Here is a 12,785-nt window from a genome sequence, read left to right as displayed (position 1 = left end):
TAACCCGTTACTCTCTCGAGATTACCGGGGACTCTAGCAGATAGAACATTATCATTTGGAGTTAGGGGTCTAGTATCCGTTTGCCTCTTAATGATTTCCCTCCCAATTAATGTTAAGAACTGTCTTTCTGCATACGATGCTTTGGCCACACCAGAGGATAAAGGTGAGCCTGTGCTGGTCTGCAGTGTGACGTGACCCTTACCTCCTGCCCTCCACATCCTGAATCCCGTGTGCGCCTGCGTGTGGTCAGCTCTTACCCTCCTCGGGTGCCCGAGTGGTGTGTGTGGTGTGTGGTTAGGGGATGTGGTGCAGCTGGAATGTGCCGCTTGACTTTCTGAAAGGAACTCTCTTTCCTGCTGTGTTTTCTCTCTCACTTTGAGCACCTGTAACTAACCATCCATCAATACATTGCTTTAGTGCACCTGAATTTTTTCAAACAAATGTAACTGCCTTCATTTTTTCACATGACTCTGTCACTTAACAGCTGCTGCTGATTTCACTTTTGATTCTCAAAATTTTACTTTTTCAAATATCAGCAGGAATATTTTACATTTTAGTGCTAAGCTACTTATTTAGAAATTTGCCCTCTCTATTTTTGGGGATATTTTTGGCTGTTTCAAACTAACAGAGCATTAAAAAAGCATTTTATTTGAAAGTAATTTCTAATACATGAAGTTACAAAAGTGAAACTAGTCTGGGGAACACCTGGATGCCTCTGCCCCAGTCCACCTGCTGTGTACGTTTCACCGTGTGCATGTGGACATGCACGTGTACATCGGAGGTGAGTCAGGCGATCACGACCCTCCACCCCGAACTGGTCCATGCACTTCCTGAGAGCAGGCCGACCCTTCAACCTCAAAGTGCTGTTCAGGTGCCCAACGTTGATGTTACATGTTCAGGAATTTTGCTGGCTTCTTGTTAAACCTTTGATGGGGGAGTTATTTACACCAAGAAATGTGCAGAAGCTACAAGCTGGGCTTTTCTTCCTAGAGAGCCAGCTTCCCAACACCTCCTGGGTAGCTGAGGATACTTAGTAACTTCACAGTTTCCACCAATACAGTCCTTTAACCTGCTTGTTGTGTTTCAGTTTTGTTAGTCAACCGAACAATGTTCTTTTTTGTTTTTAGCTGTGTTGCTTGGCTTGCGGGATCTTAGTTCCCTGGCCAGGGATCAAACCTGGGTCCCCAGCAGTGGAAGCTCGGAGACCTAACCACTGGACCGCCAGGGAATTCCCCTAACAATGTTCTTTAGAGCATCTTCCTCCAGTGCAGGACCCAGTCTAGGGCCAGAGCCAGAGTCTGATGTCCTCTAATCTGGAACATTCTTAGTCCATTCAGGTGGCTGTAACAAAGATACCATAGACTGGGGAGCTTATAAGCCACAGAGATTTAGTTCCTTTGTTCTGGAGGCTGGTAGGTCTGAGACCGAGGTGCTGACAGATTCGGTGTCTGGTGAGGCCTCTGTTCTGGGTTGCAGGTGGCCGGCTGTCTTCTCACTGTGTCCTTCTGTGAAGGGGCGAGGGAGTTCTCTGGGGGCTGTTTTATTAGAGCACAAACCCCGTCATGGGGCTCCATCCTCCTGACCTGATCTCCTCCCAAAAGCCTCACCTCCAGGGGGCTTCCCTGGTGGCGCAGTGGTTGAGAGTCCGCCTGCCGATGCAGGGGACACGGGTTCGTGCCCCGGTCCGGGAAGATCCCACATGCCGCGGAGCGGCTGGGCCCGTGAGCCATGGCCGCTGAGCCTGCGCGTCCGGAGCCTGTGCTCCACAATGGGAGAGGCCACAACAGTGAGAGGCCCGCATACCACAAAAAAAAAAAAAAAAAAAACCTCACCAAATACCATCACACTGGGGATCAGGATTTAACATATGAATCTGGGGAGACACACTGTCTGTAGCACATTCCCACAGCCTTTCTTTGTCCTTCACGTGGAGATTTTTGAAGAATACAGTCTCTCCTTCCTTTTCAATAGAAACGTTCTCGTTTTGTGTTTTCGTGATACTTCCTTTGGATTAAATTGAGGTTATGCCTTCTCAGCTGCACAATGTAGGTGATGTTAATTTTGATCACCTGGTCTCAGTGTGGGGTGACACTTTAAGACCACGCAGATGTCCTGCTCTTCGTCAGAAGTTTCACTGGATTTAGGATCAGTGAGTGATTCCTGCCAACTCCCGTCTTTGCCACAATGGTTGTTGCAAAAGGATGGTTTTCCATCATCCACTCCACATCTGTCAGTTGGCACTTGGCATCTGCCATCAGGCAGAGAAGTCCTGTCTATCTATCTGTGTATCTGGTTGGTATGGGCTCAGGAATCGCCATTCTCATCAGTGGTTTGTATTGATAATTCGTTACTATGTCGAATTACTTTGGTGCTCAAGTCATGTGAGATTTGGCCAGTGGGAGTGTCTTCCGGCCGCAGCCGTGACCTTGTGACTTGTCACTGTCATGTTTTGTTAAGTTGTTCCATACTTTCTAGCACAGTGAGATGCTCCAGACTCCTCTTATGCTTCCCCTGCCCTTGCGCTGGAATCAGCTATTTCTCCAATGAGTCCTGGCTCCTAACTGGAGAGAATGGCTTTAGAGACCAAGATCTGCGTGCTGCGTGTGCTCAGCCTCCTGGGGGCGCTGCCTCGGGCCTAGGGTGTTTCTTATCATCAGTCTCCAGAGTAGAGACGACCTTGAACCTCCCTGCTGTGTGTCACCCATCTTTCCAAAGTCACTGTTTGACATTTCCCCGTGCTTGTAAGCAGGATATTTGCTAGCACAGAAACCATGTTTTCCCTTGTTGCCGAGTTCCCTTCCTATTCAACTACTGTCTCGGCTTTTTTTTTTTTTTTTTCTTTCTTTCTTTCAGCTGTCAGCCTCAGTTTTCTGGGGCAAGGCTGACTTTGGTAAAGGGGAGTGTAAGGACTTCCCTGGTGGTCTGGTGATTAAGACTCCACACTTCCAATGCAGGGGCATGGGTTCCATCCCTGGTTGGGGAACTACGATACATGCCACGAGGTGCAGCCAAAAAAAAAAGATTTAAAAAAGTTGGGGGAAGTGTAAAATGTTAATCGCTTCCTCCTTAGGGGTTCTCTGTGGTTTCATATTTTCACTGCTCCCTCGGGTGGACACCATAATGGAGTAGCTTGTCCTTGGTCAGAAGTGCCAGATACAGATTTTCTCTTTACCCATTTCCACCCTGTTACGTGCTGCATGTGTGTGTCCCCATAAATCCATATGTTGAAGCCTGTTCCCTCAGTTGTGGTGGTGTTCAAAGGTGGGGCCTTTGGGAGGCAATTAGGTCATGAGGGTGGAGCTCCATGAAGGGGATTAGTGCCCTTATAAAGGGACCCCAGAGAGCTCCCCCATCCCCTCCACTAAGTGAGGACATGGGAACAGATGGCCGTCTATGAAACGGGAAGCTCCCACCAGACACTGAATCTGCAGGCACCTCAGTCACGGACTTCTAGCCTCCAGAATTGTGAGAAGTAAGTTTCTGTTGTTTATAAACTCACCATCTGTGGAATTTTGTTACAATAGCCCGGATGGACTGAGACACCAGCCCTGACAGACGTCCCCTCCACTGCCTGTGCCTGGGTGGTCAGCCCCTCTGTGTGTGCTGACTCAGCACGGCCCGGCTCCCCAGCTGGTCTGCCGCCTCCACCTTCCTCTCCGATGCTTTCGATGCTTTCCAAGCTGCTGTTGAAATCCCACCCTCCCCTGCTTCCTTGCTGAGCTCGCTTCTCCCGCTAACGAGAAGAGAAGCCTCAACAGGTCCAGAGCCCTCAGAGCCTTAGCGCTACAGTGTGTGCAGTGGACGTGCTGCCTTTGCTGGCTAGCACAGTAACACCCTATGACCCTGTGACCACCCTGGGCATCCACAGGCACCCCCAAGTTCACATGCAGCCCACATGAAAACAGGCACCCTGGCTCCCAGCCCTGGGACACCCGCTGGGTAGACTGTCTGGGACCCAGGACAGCACATGTCACCCTCATGGGTTAGAACCGACAGTGGTGCCTGAGAGCAGAGAAGTCTGTGCCCAGCATGGCACCTAAGGACCTGTTTTCTGGCGCTGCTGAATTTGTGGGACGTGCATATGCTCTTAAAATACCCATCTGAGGGGCAGAAAGAACCACCGAGGGGGGAGGACATTGGGTAGAAATGATTCTGTCAGTGTTTCCTGCCAGGTCAGCACTGTCAGTAAAAACACCAGTCACGTGTAATTTCAGGTTTTCCAGGAGTCACATAAAAAAAGGAAAGGAATAGGTGACATTCATCATTTTAATTACATTTTATTCCCTGTATTACATCCACAGTGTCATTATTTCAACATATAATCAATATAAACACATTTTAAATGAGATATTTTACATCCCTTTTTGGGAATCTGGTGTTTAAGATCGGTGTAGAGTTTATGCTACACACACCTCAATCCAGACTGACCACACCTGACATGCTCAGTAGCTGGCGTGGCGACATCGTGGGGTAGAGGGGCCGGGGGTGCCCACACCTGCCGCCCCGCAGGTCTACCCTACGGCTCCCACATCCCGGCCCTGCCCTTTCCCCCAGGAAGGAGCTGCTCCCTCCGTGGGGAAACTGTGTATTTGCCCAGGAGTTTCTGAAGGACTGATCCTAGTAAATCTGTGCTTCTGTGCTGCTTCTGAGATCTGCAGGGCCTGTCCCTTCTCCCACACGCCTAGAACTGCCGATGAAAGGCTCCTTCTCCAAGGGCGGATGCAGAGACAAACCAGGCACTGGCCACCGGGGAGTTCAGGAAGATGAGTTTTATTTGACAAGAGCTGCCTGGAGAAGAAACTCAAATAGATTAAAAAATCAGAGAGGAGCGGGCTTCCCTGGCAGTCCAGTGGTTAGGACTCTGTGCTCCCAATGCAGGGGGCAGGGGTTCAGTCCCTGGTGGGGGAACTAAGATCCTGCATGCCATGGGGCGCAGCCCAAAAAAAAAAAAAGAAAAAAAATCAGGGAGGGAGGTGGGGCCTTGAGGGCACGCCATGGCCTTGGCTGGTCTGGCTTCCCCCAGAGCCAGTTTCCTGGGAGGAGAAGCCGGGCGGAAGCTGCATCACGCGTGCTGTCCTCCAGGTGGGGCGGCCACAGCCCACCCGGGGTTGGGGGGAAGAGTACGTGGACCCAAAGCCATGTGGCCGCGGTGCCGGCTCTGGGGCCACCTGGGAAGGTGGGATGTGAACGCTACCCTTTCTGGCCTTTTGAAAGTCAGGTGACCAAATGTGCTTGTTCAGGTATATTTCATTCGTGGGTGGACAAATTACGCTTGTCACAAACGAGACGCTTCCTCTTTTTTTTTTTTCCTCTGCGCTGTGTAGCTTGCGGGATCTTAGTTCCCTGACCAGGGATCGAACCCGGGCCCCGGCAGTGAGAGCACCGAGTCCTAGCCGCTGGACCTCCAGGGAATTCCCAGAGACTCTTCCTCTTAAGCCTTCACGCCCCCAAGTGTCCTCTTCCCCTTATGTGCGTGCTTACCCAACCACCTGTGGTTTCTCTGTATTTTCTCCATTTCTCACTTTCACTGCACTTTTTTTCCCTGAGTCCCTTCCTTGTATCCCGTGATGGAAGGTGGTACTGGGCATAAGATGTCGCGAAGTGACCCCTGCTCCCGTGTCGCTCACGGAGCAGTTAGGTGCCTGGGCACAGCTTCGGTGCCCCGTCTGCCCTGCTGAGCTGGGGCTGACTCCTGGGCCCAGTGGCCACAGTGGCTGGAGGAAGGGTCTGGCTCTGCCCACAGGACCTGCAGGACTGCAACGACGAGCTGCAGGCCGCACTGGAAGGCCTGCGGGCACAGCTGCCCCCGAGTCGGCACGGCCAGCTGCCCCCGGAACACGGCCCGGCAGGTAGGAGCCCGGTGTTTTGAGGTGGTGGGTCGTGTGCTCCTTCCCGGGGCGGGGAGGGGGGGGGCGTGGGGCTGGCCAGCTGCACAGGTGGTCACAAGCCCTTCCGACCTCTTGTGTGGGAGAAGGGGCCTACCTGAGGCCAGGGTTCTGTGTGACCCCCAGAGCCCCAAGGGAGATGGAGAAGGATGAGGGGTCTACCATTTGGGTAGAAGCAAGTGGTGAAGGTTATGAGGACCTTACCGTGACCTCAGGGCAGGCATGTCCCAGGGAGCCTCCTGGGTCCCGGGGAGGGGGCCGGAGTTGGTCATCAAAGGAGATGCTCCACACAGACGGTCCTCTGGGGGAGGAGAGGAGAGAGGAGGCTGCGGGGACAGGGGACAGGCTGGTCTCGGGTCTGTGACGGCTCGTACAAGGCAGATGCTAAACCGTGTGGACCGAGGCCGGCGGGCCGCTGTGGAAGGGGTCTGAGATGGGGCGGGGCCATGGCGCCTGGGAAGGGCCCTTCCACCTGCTGCGTGCAGAGCCGACGCCAAAGGCGTCAGTCGGAAAAACCAGGCTCCTGCCTCCCAGCCGGGAGGTCTCGACAGGCTGCAAGCACCGAGAGGTTAATGTTCTTGGCTCCTTCTAGAGACGGGGCTGGAGGTTCTGAGGCCACAGCTGTCCTTGGGGAGGACGGGGTTTGCGCCCACCCTGGCAGCTGGGCGGGGCGGGCACTACAGGTTCACGTGCTCCAGGCTCCACGCCCCTTGCTGCCGTGGGAACCACCACGACAGCCCCGGCCCAGCAGCCCGACTGCCTCTGTGGTCACATGTCACGCAGACTCAGCCCCAGAGGACGTGTCGCTCTCATCTGTAACCCTGAGAGCATTGGGCTCCCGTATCGTCCTAAAGCTGTTACTTAAAACAGGAAAGTCAACATGGGAGCCTCCAAGGGAAACCGAGTGGGGTCTTCTGTGCACCTGGGCCCGAAGGGAGCCCCTTACCTGCAGCTGCGTTAGTGGAGCTGATGGCTGTCGAGACCCACAGCCCCGCTGCCCTCAGCCAGGAGGTGTTGGCATGTGGCTGGTGAGCTGGTATCATCTGATCCCCAGATGAGTGTCTGGTGCCAGTGTGGCCATGGGGAAGGGGGTTATTGTCACCTCCTCTGTCCCTGGAGGGGACTGAGCTGCACAGAGCATGTGACCCTTGTCGAGAGCCACGATCCGTAACGCAGGGAGCAGAGAGACGGGGTCTGTGCCCAGGGTGCCGTGTCCAGAAGCCTCTGAGGTGTGGCACCAAAGGCAGCCCCAAGCTTCGTGTTGGCACTGATACGACCAGAGCGCTCTCCCAGCTGGAGCATTTTCTCTTACACTTTCCCCCGTCGTCTGACCATAGAGCTTCTCTTGGCCCCTTCAAAGGAGGAGGGACAGTCAGGACAGCAGAGTTGTGGTGGCGGGGGCCATGTGGGTTGTGGAGTCTGGGCCGGCAGTGCATCCAGCTGGGGCCACTCCTGACGGGCGCCACTTGGCCAGACCCAGGTGGCGGCTTCCAGTTGTCAGGGCAACGGGATGCTCTCTTTCCTGAGATACTTACTCTGAGTTCTCTCAGGATGTCATTGAGCCTGTCACTCTTTTTCGTGGAAAACAACTTGGGCGAGAGGTCAGGGTGTGTCTGCTCCCTTCACTTTCTGGCCCGTGGACCAGCAGCGGCGGTCACACGCACATTCTGAGTCAAGCCCTGGGTGTGCCCCCCAACACGCACAACGTGGGGGGCCGCTGGGCCCAGGAGGGCTGGCCGCGCTTGTGGGTTCACAGGCGCCCTTTGGGGGCGAGCTGTAAGGACGGGTGATGTTGCCGGTGGGGAGGGTCTTCTGGGCCGGGTGTAGCTCACACCCTCTTCCTACAGTCTGTCAGAGCCTCCACAGGTGCTGAGTTTGCCTGACTTTTTGTTAAGACCCCCACTCCCATGATTTGTGTGATGTAATAGAAAGTAGGGAGGGCCTCTGAGAAAAGGAGGAAGGCGAAATAAAGAATGAAGACAGAGCTTCGTCATGGCTCATCCTAAAGCACTGTCTGTGCTGTGGTCACTTTTTCCCGTTGTCCCCATCCCTGTGTGTGCCTGCCACGGTCAAGGGGGCAGGACGTGTACCCCATGTGGCATCTTTCAGGGAATTCAAGGGCCTGACAAATCTGGCAGGGAGCCTCCTCGCCATTCATACCTTTGAGTGATCTGCGTTCTGGCAAAGACTCGAAATGCTGGTTTGTAAAGATGCCAGCTTTGAGAACTCGGTGCAACGGATGGTCCATGGCCCATGTCCTCTTACTGCCAGCGTTGCATTCCTCTTGCAGAAAGTGCCCGCGGAAGGCTGTGCTTCGGCCAGATGTCGGCTTGGAGGTTGGATCAGACCCCGCAGCGTCCTGGGCAAGACAAAAACGGAAGTGTCTTCTTGTTGCAGGCATTGTCACGTTTGTGGGTGATTCCGTCCCAGTGAGTATAGAGACGGAGATAATGTTGGAGCAGGTGAAGGAACGTTACAAAGACCTCGAGATCCAGCTGGAGACCAAGGTCAGGGGGGCTGAGGGAGGCCGGAGGGGTCAGGGAGCTTCCTGCTGCTGGGACGCTTCTGCGCACACGTCTGCCCCATAGTGAGCGTGCTCAGGGGGACGGAGGTTTGCAGGGAAATGTGCGTGACATTGATGTTCTGCCTCACACCCGCTTCGGAAGCAGGCAGGACAGAAGGTATAGCTACTAATGGGAGGGAGCAGGGTCGTGGTATCCCAGCGTCACGAGGGCTGCGCTGAGGCCAGACCTCCCTGCTTACTCTGTGCTGGGGAGTCACAGCTCCCAACTGCGTTCCAGCTGAAGCACCCTGGGACTGCCCTGCGTGGGGGCCTCCCGGGCCACCCTGGCCAGGCCTGTCTTCTTGGGTGAACATGCCTCCAGCTCTGTGACCCAACTGTGGTGGGTTTTGTTGAGGGACGGTACCCACGTCTCGTCAGGTGTCACTGCCAGCAAGGCGGGGCCACCTCTTCCTTGTGGTCCTGCCCCTGGGCTCCTGCTGTGGCCTTGCCCGCCAGGTCTCCAGGGGGTTCAGAGCCACTGCGGCCTCGCGGTAGGCATTGTCCCCCCTCTGCCCTCCTGCTGCTGCTGCTGCCAGGCCCCCAGCCCAGCTCGGCCCCCAGCAGCCTTTCTGCGCCTGCCAGGCCTGCCCCCCTAGGCCACAGTGAAGGTTACGGGACGTGACAGAAGCAGGCGGCCACACGGGCCCTGGGGAGCCTTTCACAGGCCCCAGCACCTCGTTGAGGCCGGGCCCCCCGCTCTTTGGATGCTGTGCCGGGCAGCCTTGTATCATCAGGCAGTTCATGTTTAGGGGCCCCTGGCTGACATCACTCACGCTTCTTTTCCCAGGTGAATTACTATGAAAGGGAGATGGAGGTGATGAAAAGGGCCTTTGCAGAGGAGAGAAAGGAGCTGGAGCGGGCCTTCAAGCTCGAGGTTGGCGTGCTGCAGGGTCAGAAGGCCGAGCTGGCGACGCTGCACCAGGAGTCGCAGGAGGCTGTCCAAGGCCTGCGGGACCGGCTGCAGCGGGCCGTGGAGCTGGAGCGGGGCCACGCGCGGCAGCTGGCCCAGGAGAGGGACCAGCTGGAGGAGGCGCTGCAGCGGGTCAGGTCCGGCACCACATCCTTTCGGGATTTCACGTCCAGGGTGTCTTGCTCAGAACCCGAATTTGAAATTGGATTTGGGCAAACGGCTCAGCATCCCAATGGCTGTTACCTGAGGGGTTCTTGTTGGTGCAGACACGTGAGCCCTGAAAGAACAGGCTATTTTACAAAGAGTCTGACTTTTCGGTTTTTTGCGCATGCGGCATGCAGGATCTTAGTTCCCCGACCAGGGATCAAACCCATGCCCCTCCAGTGGAAGCATGGAGTCTTAATCACTGGACCACCAGGGAATTCCCAAACATTCTGACTTCAAAAATACGTATTAACTAGGGCTTAGGCCCTGAAGCCCTTTGCTTTGTAGAATTTTGACTCAGTTTACCTCCTGCCTCTGACTCGCCTGGTAGCAAGGGCAACACGGTCTCCATCGTCTGTCATCTCATGGTCCTTGGGGAGGTGGATAAAAGGCCTAAAAGCCCCCAAATAACAGGAAAGGCCATTAGTCTGGGTCAGTGGGACTGAACCCTAGAACCTGAGAATGGTGATCTGAGTTGTATCCTCTGGCTTCTATTAACTTCTCCATCTTCTGTGGGTTTTCTTTGGTATGTTTAGGTGTGTATTCTTTCACTTTAACTTTTTATTAAAGTGTTATATGCACAAGAAAAATACACACGTGTGTGCAGTTGGAAGAATTGTTGATGAATTGGACATATCTGTGTCCCCAGCACAAGTCCCCCAGGGGTCACTTTTCCAAGTCAGGATAGTGGCAACCCTTGGGGGCTTTGGGGAGCCCCATTTTTTGTTCTGGTTGCTGGTGTACATAAGAATGGAATTGTTGGGTCGTAGGACATAGGTGTGGTTTTCTTTTTACTTATCCTACTTAGAAAACATTGTCTATTGAATGTATAGATTTGTGTCCTATGAAAAACTCTCAGCCATTATTCGCAAAATATTGCTTCTCCCCTCACTGTCCTCTACAACTGGATGTATGATGTTAGGTCTTTTCACTTTTCCTCCATTTCTTTCTAACTATCTATCTATCTATCTATTTGTTTATTTAACATCTTTATTGGAGTACAATTGCTTTACAATGGTGTGTTAGTTTCTGCTTTATAACAAAGTGAATCAGCTATACATATACATATATCCCCACATCTCTTCCCTCTTGCATCTCCCTCCCTCCCACCCTCCCTATCCCACCCCTCTAGGTGGTCACAAAGCACCGAGCTGATCTCCCTGTGCTATGCGGCTGCTTCCCACTAGCTATCAATTTTACATTTGGTAGTGTATATATGTCCATGCCACTCTGTCACTTTGTCCCAGCTTACACTTCCCCCTCCCCGTGTCCTCAAGTCCATTCTCTAGAAGGTCTATGTCTTTTCTCCCATCCTGCCCCTAGGTTCTTCATAACCATTTTTTTTTTTAGATTCCATATATATGTGTTAGCATATAGTATTTGTTTTTCTCTTTCTGACTTACTTCACTCTGTATGACAGACTCTAGGTCCATCCACCTCACTACAGATAACTCAATTTCATTTCTTTTTATGGCTGAGTAATATTCCATTGTATATATCTTCTTTATCCATTCATCTGTCAGTGGACACTTAGGTTGCTTCCGTGTCCTGGCTGTTGTAAATAGAGCTTCAATGAACATTTTGGTACGTGACTCTTTTTGAATTATGGTTTTCTCAGGGTATATGCCCAGTAGTGGAATTGCTGGGTTGTATGGTAGTTCTATTTTTAGTTTTTTAAGGAACCTCCATACTGTTCTCCATAGTGGCTGTATCAATTTACATTCCCACCAACAGTGCAAGAGGGTTCCCTTTTCTCCACGCCCTCTCCAGCATTTACTGTTTGTAGATGTTTTGATGATGGCCATTCTGACCGGTGTGAGGTGGTACCTCACTGTCGTTTGGATTTGATTTCTCTAGTGCTCAGTGATGCTGAGCATCCTTCCTCCTCCATTTCTTAGCCTCTCTTTCATTACCTCCGACTTCTTTTCTGTCTGTGGCACATCCTGCCAGTGAGCTTTTCTTTTGACACTGACTTTTTATTTTCCAAAATTCTGTTTAGTTAGTCCTGTCTGATCATTTTTGACAGCTTCTTGTTGCTTGTCCCTTTTAAAATTTCCATCTTTTAGTTAAGTAAACATTTCATAATATTTATCCTTAGTTTGTGTCTGATAATTCCAGTATCGGAGGTTCCTACAGGATCTAATTCTGTTGTTCTGGCTTCTTCTGACTCTCATAGGGGTCCTTTTCCACATATATTGTGGTGATCTTTGATTGTGAGCTCATGCTTACGTGACGTTTATCTCTGGGAATCCTGGGAGCTGTAGTAGAGGGTGCTCCCTGCAGAAAGGATGTGCTTTGCTTTTGCCAAGAGTTGGAAGCCTCTTAATCTGAGACTACTTTAACCTCTTCCAGGGCACTGGCCCAGTGCATGTATCCACGGTGTGGTTTCTCCACACTGGTGTAGGTGCTGGCCTCAGGGTAACCCCATTTTTGTGTTGCTTAATGCTCATGGCTTTGGTTTCAGCTTCCGGGTTTTTTTTGTTTGGGGACCCCTGGAGGTTTCCATTACCTTCTGTGAGGACATCACACACTAGATGATCAGCTCTGCTCTGGTTATTTGGTGAGTGTGGGCAGCTGGGGTGGAGCAACGCCATCTTATTTGAGGTCCCCGAAGCTGGAGGCAGAATCTCCTGCCAACCACATACACTCACACACCTGCCTTGAATCAATTTGTTTTCCATCGTGGAGCCGGAATGACAGTTCAAAACACAGACCTCATTTGTGTCACTCCCCTGCTTGAAATCCTTTGCTGCTTTGAAAATTCCGTTGACTTCTATGTCTTTATTTTTCTCTCTAGTTCCTCATGAGGAAAAGTGAAGTGGTACTTACGCTTATGAAGGAGATACTTACGCTTGACATTATAAGAATAATACATAAACATATGAGGTCATGTGGCTTTGAGTACTTTTAGATTGAAAAGAAGCTAATGCCAGGTAGAGACCTGTTTAGGGGAATAAGTGTCCGCAAGACCAACATGCGTTAAGGATAGACTCTCTGGGCAGCAGGCGTGGGTTTCAGGCTGCCTCCCCATGATCTTTACTTGTCAGTCGCTCGTGTGTCACACATCGATGGGGTTACCTTCCCAGGGAGACTCTAAGAGCATCGGAGGCCAGGGGGGCTCCGGGCAGACTTGGTCCCGGCAGCCACTGTCGGTACTTGCTTTTCCCCCTGAAGGCTCCATGTTGCATCAGGTTACCCTCTGTCCACTGAGCCGGGCATCGTC

At 52.5% G+C, this 12,785-nt stretch overlaps 1 protein-coding gene across 2 annotated transcripts in view; it reads left to right on the top strand.

Moving 5' to 3' along the window:
* NINL (ninein like) overlaps nucleotides 1-12,785 on the top strand; it is a 106,145-nt gene that overhangs the window by 75,873 nt on the left and 17,487 nt on the right. For both annotated transcript variants that reach the window (XM_030872519.2, XM_060285054.1), the window contains 3 exons: nucleotides 5,744-5,849; nucleotides 8,283-8,392; nucleotides 9,236-9,495. In XM_030872519.2, coding sequence (XP_030728379.1) covers nucleotides 5,744-5,849; nucleotides 8,283-8,392; nucleotides 9,236-9,495 — 476 coding nt within the window. The remainder of the gene's footprint in view (nucleotides 1-5,743; nucleotides 5,850-8,282; nucleotides 8,393-9,235; nucleotides 9,496-12,785) is intronic.

This window comes from Globicephala melas, chromosome 15 (genome assembly GCF_963455315.2).
Source record: "Globicephala melas chromosome 15, mGloMel1.2, whole genome shotgun sequence".
Lineage (NCBI taxonomy): Eukaryota > Metazoa > Chordata > Mammalia > Artiodactyla > Delphinidae > Globicephala > Globicephala melas.
Note: the sequence above shows the minus strand (reverse complement) of the source record. Positions and strands in the feature narration are given on the sequence as shown.